The sequence below is a fragment of the Fundulus heteroclitus genome, chromosome 16 (assembly GCF_011125445.2).
Source record: "Fundulus heteroclitus isolate FHET01 chromosome 16, MU-UCD_Fhet_4.1, whole genome shotgun sequence".
Classification (NCBI taxonomy): Eukaryota; Metazoa; Chordata; class Actinopteri; order Cyprinodontiformes; family Fundulidae; genus Fundulus; species Fundulus heteroclitus.
The window spans coordinates 23089321-23101415 of record NC_046376.1 but is presented as its reverse complement, the minus strand read 5'-3'; the positions used below and the strand labels follow the sequence as shown (position 1 = coordinate 23101415).

At 39.3% G+C, this 12095-nt stretch overlaps 1 protein-coding gene across 1 annotated transcript in view; it reads right to left on the bottom strand.

Annotated features, from left to right (window-relative positions):
* baiap2l1b (BAR/IMD domain containing adaptor protein 2 like 1b) overlaps nucleotides 1–12095 on the bottom strand; it is a 43428-nt gene that overhangs the window by 10387 nt on the left and 20946 nt on the right. The window contains exons 7-10 of the mRNA XM_012872405.3: nucleotides 8919–9071; nucleotides 8001–8156; nucleotides 5879–6002; nucleotides 5115–5331 (exon numbers count right to left, since the gene is read on the bottom strand). Of these exons, the coding sequence (XP_012727859.1) occupies nucleotides 5115–5331; nucleotides 5879–6002; nucleotides 8001–8156; nucleotides 8919–9071 (650 nt within the window). The remainder of the gene's footprint in view (nucleotides 1–5114; nucleotides 5332–5878; nucleotides 6003–8000; nucleotides 8157–8918; nucleotides 9072–12095) is intronic.

Sequence of the window (12095 nt, the reverse complement as noted above, 5' to 3'; positions counted from 1 at the left end):
AGTCTGTGGGTCTGTCGGGGCAATGAGAGAAGTTTCGTCTCCTCTCTCCGTTTCTGGGGCTCGACGTTTTCATGTTTTTTCACGTGCTTAGATAAATTTGTTGTGTTTCCACTGAAATGAACCGGCTTTTTACAAAACATACAGCTTGATTTCATTTACGGTATTAAAATAAAGCCGAACGGTGCTACTTCCCCTGTTTTTTCGCTGCTGCGGTCTCTCTCAGCTGTTTGTGTATTAAGTTTGTGTGAGAGCTCAGTGGGCGGGCCAGGCTGAGCCTGCGTGCTGATTGGCTGGCGCCGCTGAGCCATGTACGAGAGGGGAGGGGGAGGAGGAGTGCTGCCGTGACAGCGCGCTGCAGTCAGCGCGCCTGCTGACTGACACTGACTGAAAGCATGTGAGCAACATGCGTTAATGCGCGATAAAATAAATATCGGCGTTAATAGTCTAATGAATTAACGCGAAATTAACGCGTTAACTTGCCCAGCCCTAATATATATATATATAAAATTAAAGTTGTGCTTAATGACCGATATTCGGAGCATTACGGTACACTGTATCCCTACCTGATCGGATGCCTGAGCTGTCTACAAGAATGCCTGACTGTAATGTCGAAACTAGAAGTGAATTCATATAAAAGGCCCCCACGTACTCGGGTGTAGTTTCCTCCGCAGAGCTCCGCGTGTACTCGAGGCGTACTCAAAGCCGACTCTGCGCATACAGGTACGTGTCACACTATAAACTTCTCAGAGGCAAGAAATCTTTAAATCAAACAGTTTTATATGCGACAGCGAGCTTGATACATGGAGCTGCTCCAAGCAGGCGGTCGCAAGGACGCGCGGCATCACACTCCCTCTCTGTTCTCACTGACAGGTGGGAGCCTGCACGAAAACAAAAGGCCATAGGTGCTCAGCTAGCTAATCATACATTTTACCATCCGTTCCACCACTTCGTCCCACTGGCAGAAAGCGTGGGAATTGTAGGAATTTGCCACAAGAAATGGCAGCAACAGTACGCTTGAGTATGAAGGGTAAAACATCTGCGGAGTCAGCATGAAGTCCGCCAAGCTCACAGTATGCGTACAGTACATCCAACTATATGGGAGCCTTTAGGGAGCCCGTGCCTTGAGTACCCACTAGCAACAACAAACCTAGTAAGTTAATTCGATATAAAAGCTATGCTTATTTTGGCCTAATGTTAGAAACAGGACAGTGTAGTACAACTACTCTGTCCTCTGGACAGAGACGTATAGAGAGCTGTGTACATGAAGGGGCATATTACACAAAGTGATATTACACACCTGGGAAGAATATTTAGCACACCTTATAATCCAGTGCGCCTTATATGTGGACAAAGACGCACAAAGACGCGTTAATTCACTGTGTGCCTTATAATCCGGTGCGAAACGGTCCGAAAAATACAGTAAATGAGTTTCTGCTGGAAAAAACATTTCCCCTTCATATTTAAACACAACGATCAACTGCAGTTGCAACTAATTTTTTTCTCTGAGGCAAACGAATGACATATTCCATATCAGCATTTTTCATTCCCTTACAACAACCACCTGAGATGGCCTTGCAGACGATGACCCTGGAATTATGTTTCAAAAGCAGCAATGCTGTAGCGTGGTTAAACATACAAAAAAGGGAGACGTTCAGCTGCTTCCATTCACTGTTGCTATGCTTGCACAATATAAAGGGGGGATACCCTGGTGACACAGTTGTTGCGGGAAATGGGAGTGCTAGAGCATGCACAGACAAGCAACAATGCTGGTTAGACCTGGGACAGACACTGCAGTGTCTAGTTTTTTTTTTTTTTTTTCAAAGAAAATGTTGTCATCAGTGGACATTCAACACTGAGGTGAATTATAGACAGACTGGTTTGGCCACAGAGATTTTGGCCACAGTCATTCTGTTGGGACTCTCAGCTACTGCCTCTTAGACAGCATTCCTCCTTACTTCCTTCTCATTGCACAAATTGCTCTTTAAATCCTCTCTTTATGAACTTGAAGCTGCATACTGTCCTAAGAGTACTTTTCTTCTTTTCTGGATGGTGTGTGAAATTGGTATTCCTCATGTCACACAGTGTCATTCTTAGACAACTATAGCTTGCATTCTTGGCTGCCATATGCTTTCTGTCTTTCTTTCATATTTATCTTTTATTTTATTTTGGGCATAGGCATCAATAAAACTATCAGGAGCTAAAAGTTTGAACACAACTGCAAAGGAAGCGTTTAGAAAAGGATGACAAGACCGTAAATCATAGAGACAGCTTTCATGATCTGGCTAATGCGGGTATCAGGTGCAACGTTTTTAATGAATCTACTATTCTTCAGTCTAGGGCTGGGCTTTTATCATATAGTTTTATCGTTATCGTGAAAAATTGCTTATTATAAGATTTGGGATTTATCTTGACAACGATAAATTCCAACTTTTTGTGTCTGAACACCCCCCCCCCCCCCCCAAACTACCAGGATTGTTATTTTTGCCATTTTCTTCAGTGTTAGTTTATTAAGAGGATCAATAAATATAAATAAATTCAAATACATAACTAAATGCAGTTACCCTTTGCAGTTTTGTAATAGCAATCACACTTCTTTACATAACTAGAGTCCTGATGAAATATTATGAATTTTGTTTTAATACATTTTTAAATGTTTTTAAGGACAGTATTTGTGCATATCGGCCAATGACTGACAAGCAGTCACAGCCACACCGTTAGCTAAAAAAGACTGCAAGAAGCTATAAATAGTATTTTATCATCATTTTTATCATCATCATATTATAACACACTATATTTTGATAATATTTAAAGTTCATATCACCCATCTCTACCTCAGTCCTTTAGCAGCACTAGTATACTTGAATATCTTTAAGGTTTCTCCAGAGAAGCTGATTGGAAATGTTTGTTAGCGTTGATTTATTCTGAAAGGATAAGAGCAGCCAACCACCCAAAACCATCAGATCCCAATTTTCCGTGAGCCACGATACCCATCTTGTCAGATACGTTGCTCTGATAAACATGAAGAGGGACAACTTTTAGGTCTTTGTGCGTTTTAGTTGTGCCCTTTCAGCAGCAACCAGAACAAAGTTATCTTTAAGGTTGCAGCCTCACACTTTGAGAGCAACTCTGAAGGGATTTTTTTTTTTTTTTTTGGTCAGGTAATTTCCCTTGATAGTAACAGAGATCAAACCTAATGAATGATTAAAATTCAAACACACTTCCTGGGATTCAGAACACATCTTTGTTTAAAAGTCAGACATCGGAGAAAAAGAGGGAGAACAGGCTTTGTTGGTGATATTCTGTGTGGGGAAACAGGTGGTGCTCTGAACTTCTTTCTCAGCCTCACTCAAGCCTCCTGCTGTCCATCCCACCCCCAAGCCAAGCTTTGCCCTATTCCCTTATCTGTCAAGTTTCCAGATCAGACAGCACAGAAACATAATGTCATGGGAGGAAATAAACGTGGTCTGAATAATAATCAGAGAAGAAGCCAACTGAGGGAGGCGAAGATCAGTACTCAAACTCAAATCCGGTTCACACATGGCACTAACATCCATCATGAGCGATTTGATCAAACCTAGACAGCTTTAAAGAGAGGTGGGAAAATCCTCATTGAGGATTCTTTTTTCAGACGACCTTTTATCTGTATAGGGGCTAAGACGATACTTAAAGCCACTGGAGTGTTTTTAAACCAGAATCTTATGGTTGACACGCATTTGCTGGGGTGAGATGGTAAATAGGAAATGTCCAGATGCTGTTCTTGCAGTTAAAAGGCGATTTATTCTTACTTTAGCTTTCTTATAAAACGAAAGATAATACAAAACGGCCAGCTGTAAGGTGACAGCGTTTCCCAGTCAGGCGGTTAAAACCCGATTTGCTTTTTCTGGTGAAACACACACCCATACACCTCCTTTCCCGTCTTGTATAGACTTTACACACATCGGCTTCTACAATCTGCATTTGTTTAACAAAATTAATACAATCTGTCTTGAGGCACATTGTGAAGTACCACCATCAAACCAGATATGACTCCCCTTAAGCAACATAGGTATTAACTGGGTAACTCCTGGTTTGTAAATGGTTAACGGATGTAATATTTTTAAAACAGATCTTTTTTCTTTTTTCTTTTTAATTCCAATAAGCAAAGAAAAGAAAAAAAATCTGTCTGTCCGAGTTGTAATTTTATTGATCAGAGATTTACGGACCTTTAGGGTGAGATAGTCTTCCCTGAATCAAGTTTATTCTGACCATTTTTGGAGTCGATTGTAAGTTTTGGAAAATGTCCGCTCTGAAGCTAATAAAAAGACAGCATGGGACAAAATATAATAAGAGCGACTGAAATAGATTGTACTAACGCACAGTAGAGTTATTGAAAGTGCTACATCAGCTACTGCAGTGGCCACTGTGAAATGTGGCCACATGTTTATTCGCACGTAAAGCAGATAACCGATTTGATTACTCAGGACGGATTTTGATGCTTAGTGTCAATCGTTGGGCTTTACTCAATTTACCTTCACTTGACTCACTTGGGATTCAGATTACAACCAGATATGAGCCTGTTTGTCATAAAAGGGTGGAGGAACAAAAGGAGTGCCTCATCATGACACAGTGAGAAACAGTACATCATGGCTTACAATGACACATTCATGATGAGGCAGGCGATCATGACGGTAAATCTCAAGATAAAGTCAGAAGTATTGCTTGATAATCTCTTCTTTTGATGGGATAATATCTTGTTTTAACGCCCAAATTAGAGCACATCCGGTTGAGGGCATAAATTACAATAACCTTACAGTATTAACGGGCAATATTAACAGAAATTTCAATGTGGATTCTTAAATAGCCATAACTCTTTCTTCCTATTGCAAAAATGACACTATTAAATTTTTGTAAATTTATGGTGATAACAGAAGTGGAAAAAGTGGATGAATGAATGCTTAGTGATGCTTAGCTTTAAATTTAGACCTAAAAGTGAGTGGTGGGGAGTAATAAAATCAGTTCAGCATATCCCTATCCACTTATAACACTTTAATTGTGCTTTTCAGTTTTCTAAGTTACATTATATGTTGTTCGGCAAGTCACATCTGCAGAATAAACAAAATCCAGCTAAGACTCACTTTCCATTCTTTTCCATTTCGCCGTACATCCAACCATCCTTCTCGTCAGGGATGAGCAGGACAATGATGTCCCCCTCATCAAAGCTCAGCAGGGTGCTGTTGTTGCCAGCGTTGTGGGGGAAGATGGTACGCACCCGTGGCCTCCTCGCCATGCTGTTGAGGCCCGTGGCAACAGACACAGACCTGGCAAGATTGTTATCGTCACCGTTTTCATGGTCTGAGGGAGAAAAGGAGGAAGACTGGTGAGAAATGGGAAACATACAATACGAAAAGAAAAAACATTAGCATTATATAGCCTAGATTCGTTTTTAAGGCATTGATGCTCAGCATTTTATTTTGAATTCAAAACAGAGCACACCTTAAGTAAGTGTAATTAGAAATTTTACAGGCATCTGAAAGCAACAGTAACTGACAGATTTAGATTTGATCAGATTGTAAAAATGTCTGCAAGATTAAAGTGTGTAAAAAAGCGTACATGCATGCTACAATTATAATAGGGGATTTTTTCCATTTGTAAAATAGAAAGATTGTAAAACTAAAACTAAACTAACTTAAAAAATCATTTGGAAAAAGAAAGAATAACATAATACAAAAACTACTGAATGCAAAATATTTAATTACTACAAAATTAGCTTTTGGCAGCACTTATACTGTACTTTCCCATACTAAAAAGTATAGGCTGAAAAGCCACAATAGAAGAGAACCAATGTTAATTAAAAAGAACATAAATACATAAAACAACTCTATATTAAAAGTAATATTACCTGTGCTGTTTTTGATAGGAGTATGAGCAGCCACACTGTTAGTGTTGCTTTCCTGGTGGTTGAACATATTAGCCAGAGGGCTGGTGTGAGCCTTCAGAGGTGGAGCCGGGGGAGTAGAGATGCTCTGCCACAGGAGAAACCAATCACATTATATATCAGCGAACCGATTATCCCATTTGTTCCTAACAGATCACTGCACTGTCAGACTGCAGGTCTACTGGTGGCTTCTACCAGTACACAGCTCTCTCCTGAGAGAAAGAGCTATCAGTCTGTGCTTTTTTGTGTCTCTGCCGTCTTCTCTAACCCCCAGTGGGTCAAAGCAGATGACCGTTCACACTGAGCCTGGTTCTGCTGGAGGTTTTCCTCCCTGTTAAAAGGGAGTTTTCTTCTCTACTGTCGCTGCATGGATGCTCAGTATGAGGGATTGCTGCAAAGCTATCAGTCATCAGATGACTGCACTGTGGCTCTCAGGAGGAGTGAATGCTGCTTGTCAAGACTTCATGCAATCTGCTCGGTTTCCTTAGATAGGAAACCTTTTGAATAATCTGTCTGTATGATTTGATTGAATGTGACTTTGTAAAGTGCCTTGAGATGACATGTTGTGAATTGGTGCTATGTAAATAAATTTTAATTGAAAAATGTATTGAATTAGCAATCTGGCATTTGAAGGTGGGCAACAAATCCTACTTCTAAATACAACAAATTAAATTTGTCTAAAACTGGAAAGTCATAGCTGTAATAGCAAAGTTAAAAATAAGACACTGAACATAAAATTAACTGGAAAAATCCAACACACCTAAATACCATTCAGCTATATAATCAACATTAAAAGGTAAAAAAGTAACACTCATCATTTTGGAATGATCATTTAACATTCTGGCAATGGCATTCGAATACACAATATAAACAATGTTTATTCTGCTTACCAAACTACTAGCCTCGTGAGACCATCCTGATCTCGCGAGCTTTCAAGGTTTCACTCGCAGATCAGTCTGGCTACTCTCCGTTAAAGAAAATTTGGAGCCGTTCACCAAACGAACGTCCAATCAGCGTTGGCTTTGAGGCGGGTTGAGGTGTGACGCAACGAGAAGCGCGACAGTTCAGTCTAAATAACATGGCGGCTTCAGCCGATGAAACTAGCGTTAGCGTGGCTATCGAGCAAGTTTTATCGGAATTACAGAGTATTTCTTTGCTGAGCTAACGAGCCTTTACCTGCAGCAGCAAGAGTAGCTTGGCTTGTGGTTGTGTTTTCGTCGTTGCTCGTAACAGAGCGACGACGAATCTGATTGGTTCATTTGGCCCGTCTATCACCAACATAGGCCAATCAGCTAACTAGTATTTTCGCCCCTTCCCAAAGTTACTTCAACGGAAGGTTTCCAGATGGATATGCGGAGCAAATCTATCTGGCGGAGTCAGGTAACCAAACTACAAGGTCATTGGCCCAAATTCTGAGGACTGTGAACATGCTTGATTTCAAATTATTATAAGTCAAAAAATGAGTTACACTGAAATATCAAACTGTGTCATTACTATAAAGTATTGACACATTTTTAATAATTAGAGATTTTTGTAAAATAACCCCCCCACCCGACTTTCTTTAAATTATCCCGTGTATAAATACTTTTAACTACCCAATTTATTTATTAAACGATGGCACTTAATGTTACAAATGTGTTCCATAAAACTGCACACAGCACAGGTTCTTATAAAAATATACAGTTCTAAGCACCCATAGCAAATTTCTACAAAAAAGTAGATTTTTTTTAACAGCTCCTATATGAAATTATGTTTTGCTTCCCAACCAGCAGCACCGAAGCCCCTTTGCAGACCAATAGAACATCAACGGGCTTGGCTAAAATGGCTCTTTAAACTAATTGTTATTTGCTGTTAGAACTGAGATAATTATTCAGTTTCATCATTCATGTCTCTATGCAACACATAATGGTATTTATATCTGTTATTCTATCATTAATATGTACACCCACACATGCTGAAACCACCTCACTCAGAGGTGTAATTATATTTTTTTTTCATCCTGCACTGATGAGCTATTGTCTTACTACTCGCTCAGTACAAAAAGAAATGCAACACTTTGATCGTGCGCTTATTCCTCCCGCCGTACCATGCTGTGTCGTGATGGGGTGGGGGAAGGCAGCGGTGCAATGGTGACCGGCTTGCGCAGTTCGTCAATCATGGACAAAACGTCGTCAGGCATGTTGGTGGCATCGTTGCACTGGTCCTGCCAGCTGCTCAGCTTTGTGGACAGTATGTCTCTGGTCTGTCCAGCGGCCATGCAAAGGAAACAAAGATCATTGAAAATGTACGAATAATCAGTAAAAGAGTGAATATATTTCCATCTCTATGATGACATAACGTACTGTGATTCATTCGGTTTAGGCTTTGTGACATTTATATGTTCAAGATAAAAACTCATAGATTATGCCGAGCTGTTTCGGCACCTTGGTCCTGTCATGCAGGTACCACAGGAATGGGCTGAGGACTGAACTTAATAAAGTTGTATTCAGTCTTTTCTGAACAGCACAGATGCTGTTTTTAAATACTTGAGTGAGGATATTGTTAGCTGTAATGTTTAAAGAGAAGCAGGGTGTGATTAGAGGTGCGCTACCTCGAAGTGCTTTAAAAGTGGCCACTATTAAAGAGACAGTGCTAATTGGCCTCTTTTAGTCAAACTCTCATTCAGCATACTCTTTTGTGACAACTGAAGTAAAAAAAACTGTAAACATTAGCAGATTGTTTAGGGGAATTTTAACAGTTTGTAGGAGCAAAAAAAAAAAAAAAAGAAACAGGAAAGAATTAACATAAGAGATTAAACTGGAAAACACAAGTTGAAAATATTACGTGGTGACATAATATGCAGATGATGTCTGCTATTAATTTATATATTCCTAAAGACTTTACATAAAACAAAATACTGAAGGAGGGATTCATGTTGACAGAGAAATCAGACAAGGTCCCTGAACCTCCCATCTTTATTTGACTTTATGCCAAAAAATTCAAGACTTTGAATCTCATATTTTACCTTGTCATGGTAGGACGCAAACTGATAAGTTAGCATGCAGTGTTTGTCGACAAGAAAACAGAAGCGTCTCTTCTCCTCCAGCAAAGCCTCCTTGCAGCCATCTGCGAGGAACAACTGCATCTCCGTCTGTCGACTTGTCAGAGCTTCCAGGATCTAACAACAAGCAAACAAATATGAAGGAGATTGAATATCATTCCAGTTGCTTTAAATATGCATACATTTGCATGGTGGTGGAAACTGATGTTCATTGCTGCCTTAACCCTCTGATACACAACACATGCACACCCCTTTTAATCTACAACACGGGTCAAAAATCAGCCATATTTATTTATTATGCAATTTCATGTTCCTATGAGCTGTCTGATAAAATATGTTTATTAAATGATTGAAAATTCAAAGTATTGTTGAAATATGTTTGATTAAATATTTCCATTTTGCCCTTCATATTTCCTTTTAAAAGTTGTTTTGTATAACAATATTAGGCGTGATTTAAAACAATTACTTAATAGTATAATAACAATAATAACTTAAAAATAAACATCTTAAGGAGTAATTGGGGCTAAACATTCAAATGCTTCAACATGTGTATTTCGTTTGTCATGCCAACACACACATCTACTTGATAACAGACAGCACAGTACTGTCTAACCCTAGATCACAAACATCCATCCCATGCGTACATGCCTCACAAATGACCCCTAGCTAATTGTTTGAGCAACACAGAATTTCTAAATTCTAACATCATATTTTGTGATATTCTACTAGACTACCAACGGAAAAATGAAAAGATAAAAACATATGAAATATTACAAAATCAATGTGTTAAAACTTATACATTAATGTATCTACAGTGATAGCAATTCTGCTTGATTCCAATGAACAGTTTCAGTACAATGTTCTGTCCAAGGTTCCTCTGGACCTCCTTTTCTGGCCGTCTCCCCTGATGCATCTGTTGCAAAATATACCCCAGGGTCACACACCTATGGTAAATGTGGGTGGGTTGCTTCTGACTATTTTGTGTAAACGCAAATGTAGAAATACAAAATCTATGTTGTTTCAAAAAGTAAAAAAAGTTTCCAAAAGAAAAAACAAAGTTGAATATTGTCTGGATCCTGACTGCTGAAATAAATGTATTACAAATGTATAAAAACTCATGTTACTTTTGACTCAGGTTGTGCATTAAAGGGTTAAACACACAGTTTCCATTAGGTACACTCTCTTATCTAGCCTTGCACATGGTCTGCAGTCACCAAAACCTTGTTGTTGTTGATATATGCACAAACCTAACAAGGGTGCATTGCATGAAAGCAGCAGAGTTCTTTTCTTAAAGCCCTAATCTTTCCCGTGCAGAGGAACAGGTATTGTTAGTTTACAGTTTCCTGTATTGACAGACTCTGCTGAAATAAGTATTTAGAGAGAAGAACGGCAGCAGCGGCCTGAAGAGAGAATAGTACAAATCCCATGATCGGTGGGACAGTGTTATCTTCACTGACAGACAGGGACTGAAAAGGTTAGCGGGGTCGCTCAAAGGATTCAGTTTGTGCATGCATGTGAAAGTAAGTCCAACAGTCTTACTGTGTGATACTTAATCTTGGATTATTTGGCTTTCAACAATTTAGACAATCTTCATAAAAAAAACGTTTTTGCTGATATAATAGAGATATTAGGGAGTAGAATCGAAATGATAAAAATCTGTTATAGCCACAGTGAATTTGTAGCTTTAGAGATAACTTTATTAAAAAGAGTAATCTCGTACAATCAAATAAAACCCTGACTGAACCCGCCTCTGTTTGGATTGTCCCTGATTTCTTTGCACAGCTACTTTAGGGAGCCATGTCTCATCCAACTTGCTGGAGCTGGCACGCCTGTAACGGCTGCAGACACACACCCCTGCTCCATTAAAGTTGCACAACAGTAGCCTTCTGCTAATTCCTTTAATGGTGAGGAATATTTACTTGGAAGGCGAGGTAGTTCAAGATCTCTTTCACTTCTAATGTGTAAAACCTAAACAGGAATAATGAGCTGATGGAAACATGGAAGCTGGTTAGAGTGCCCTGCAAAAGTGTCCTTACCTGTGTTACAACATGTCACAGCCACAAACTTCAATGAGTTTTTAAAGGGTTAGACCGACACAAAGGACTCTATAACTGAACTGGAAGGAAAAGGATAGCTTTCAATAATAAAGAAAACAAAAACATATGAGAAGTATTGCGTCCTTTGGCATTTAAGCCCTAAATTTAATTATTTGGAATCGATCACCTTCAAAAATCAACAAATTAGTAAATATAATCAACCTAGTATGTAACTTAATCTCAGTATAAAGACTGCTGTTTTGTGAAGGCTTCAGAGGTTTGTGAGAGACCATTTGTGAACAAACAATTCATATGAATGAAGATTTTGACTTGCTTGAATATAGTCAAGAAAAATGTATGTATGTAAAAGTAACTGCTATTATGTACGTAGCCTGTATTTGTTTGGGATGTGATGAAGCGCAGGACTTTGGGGGGTTTGATTGAAGCAGAGAAGCCATGTGAGCGGTGTGGTCGGTTTTTCAGAGTTGTCAGGTTAGGGGAATATATATAATGTGGGTAAATATAGGTTACTGGCCATGACAGAAATATTAATATTGCCTATAGGCCTAAATTTAATTATTGGTGTTATATAAAGTATATGATATACATATGACTTTATTTCTGACAAAATATGATAAATGAACAATAATTAGTTAAAGATGGAGCTGGGAACATGGTTCACAATGTTTATGTGATGACCATTTGAACATCTATCAAATAATTTTAACCTGGCTGAACTGGATTTGACATCCTCAAACAGCAAACTCTTTCTCATTCAGAAGCCAACTATTTTCAGAAAGAAAGTAGACACCATCTGACTCTGTCTATGAGTGGTTCTCATCCTACCTCACCGGGAGGACTGAGAATGTCGCCTTGGGAGAAGCTAATTCCCTAGCACACAATGTCATCTGTGGTGTCCCTCAAGGTTCAGTGCTCGGCCCCACCCTGTTTATTCTCTACAAGCTCCCTATTGGCCATGTCATCAGCCGCCATGAAATTTCATTCCACTGCTATGCTGATGACACTCAGGTCTACATTAGGAAAAACCATACCCCCTCTGCTTCCCTGCCATCATCCACACTGACCACCTGCCTGAAGGGGGTAA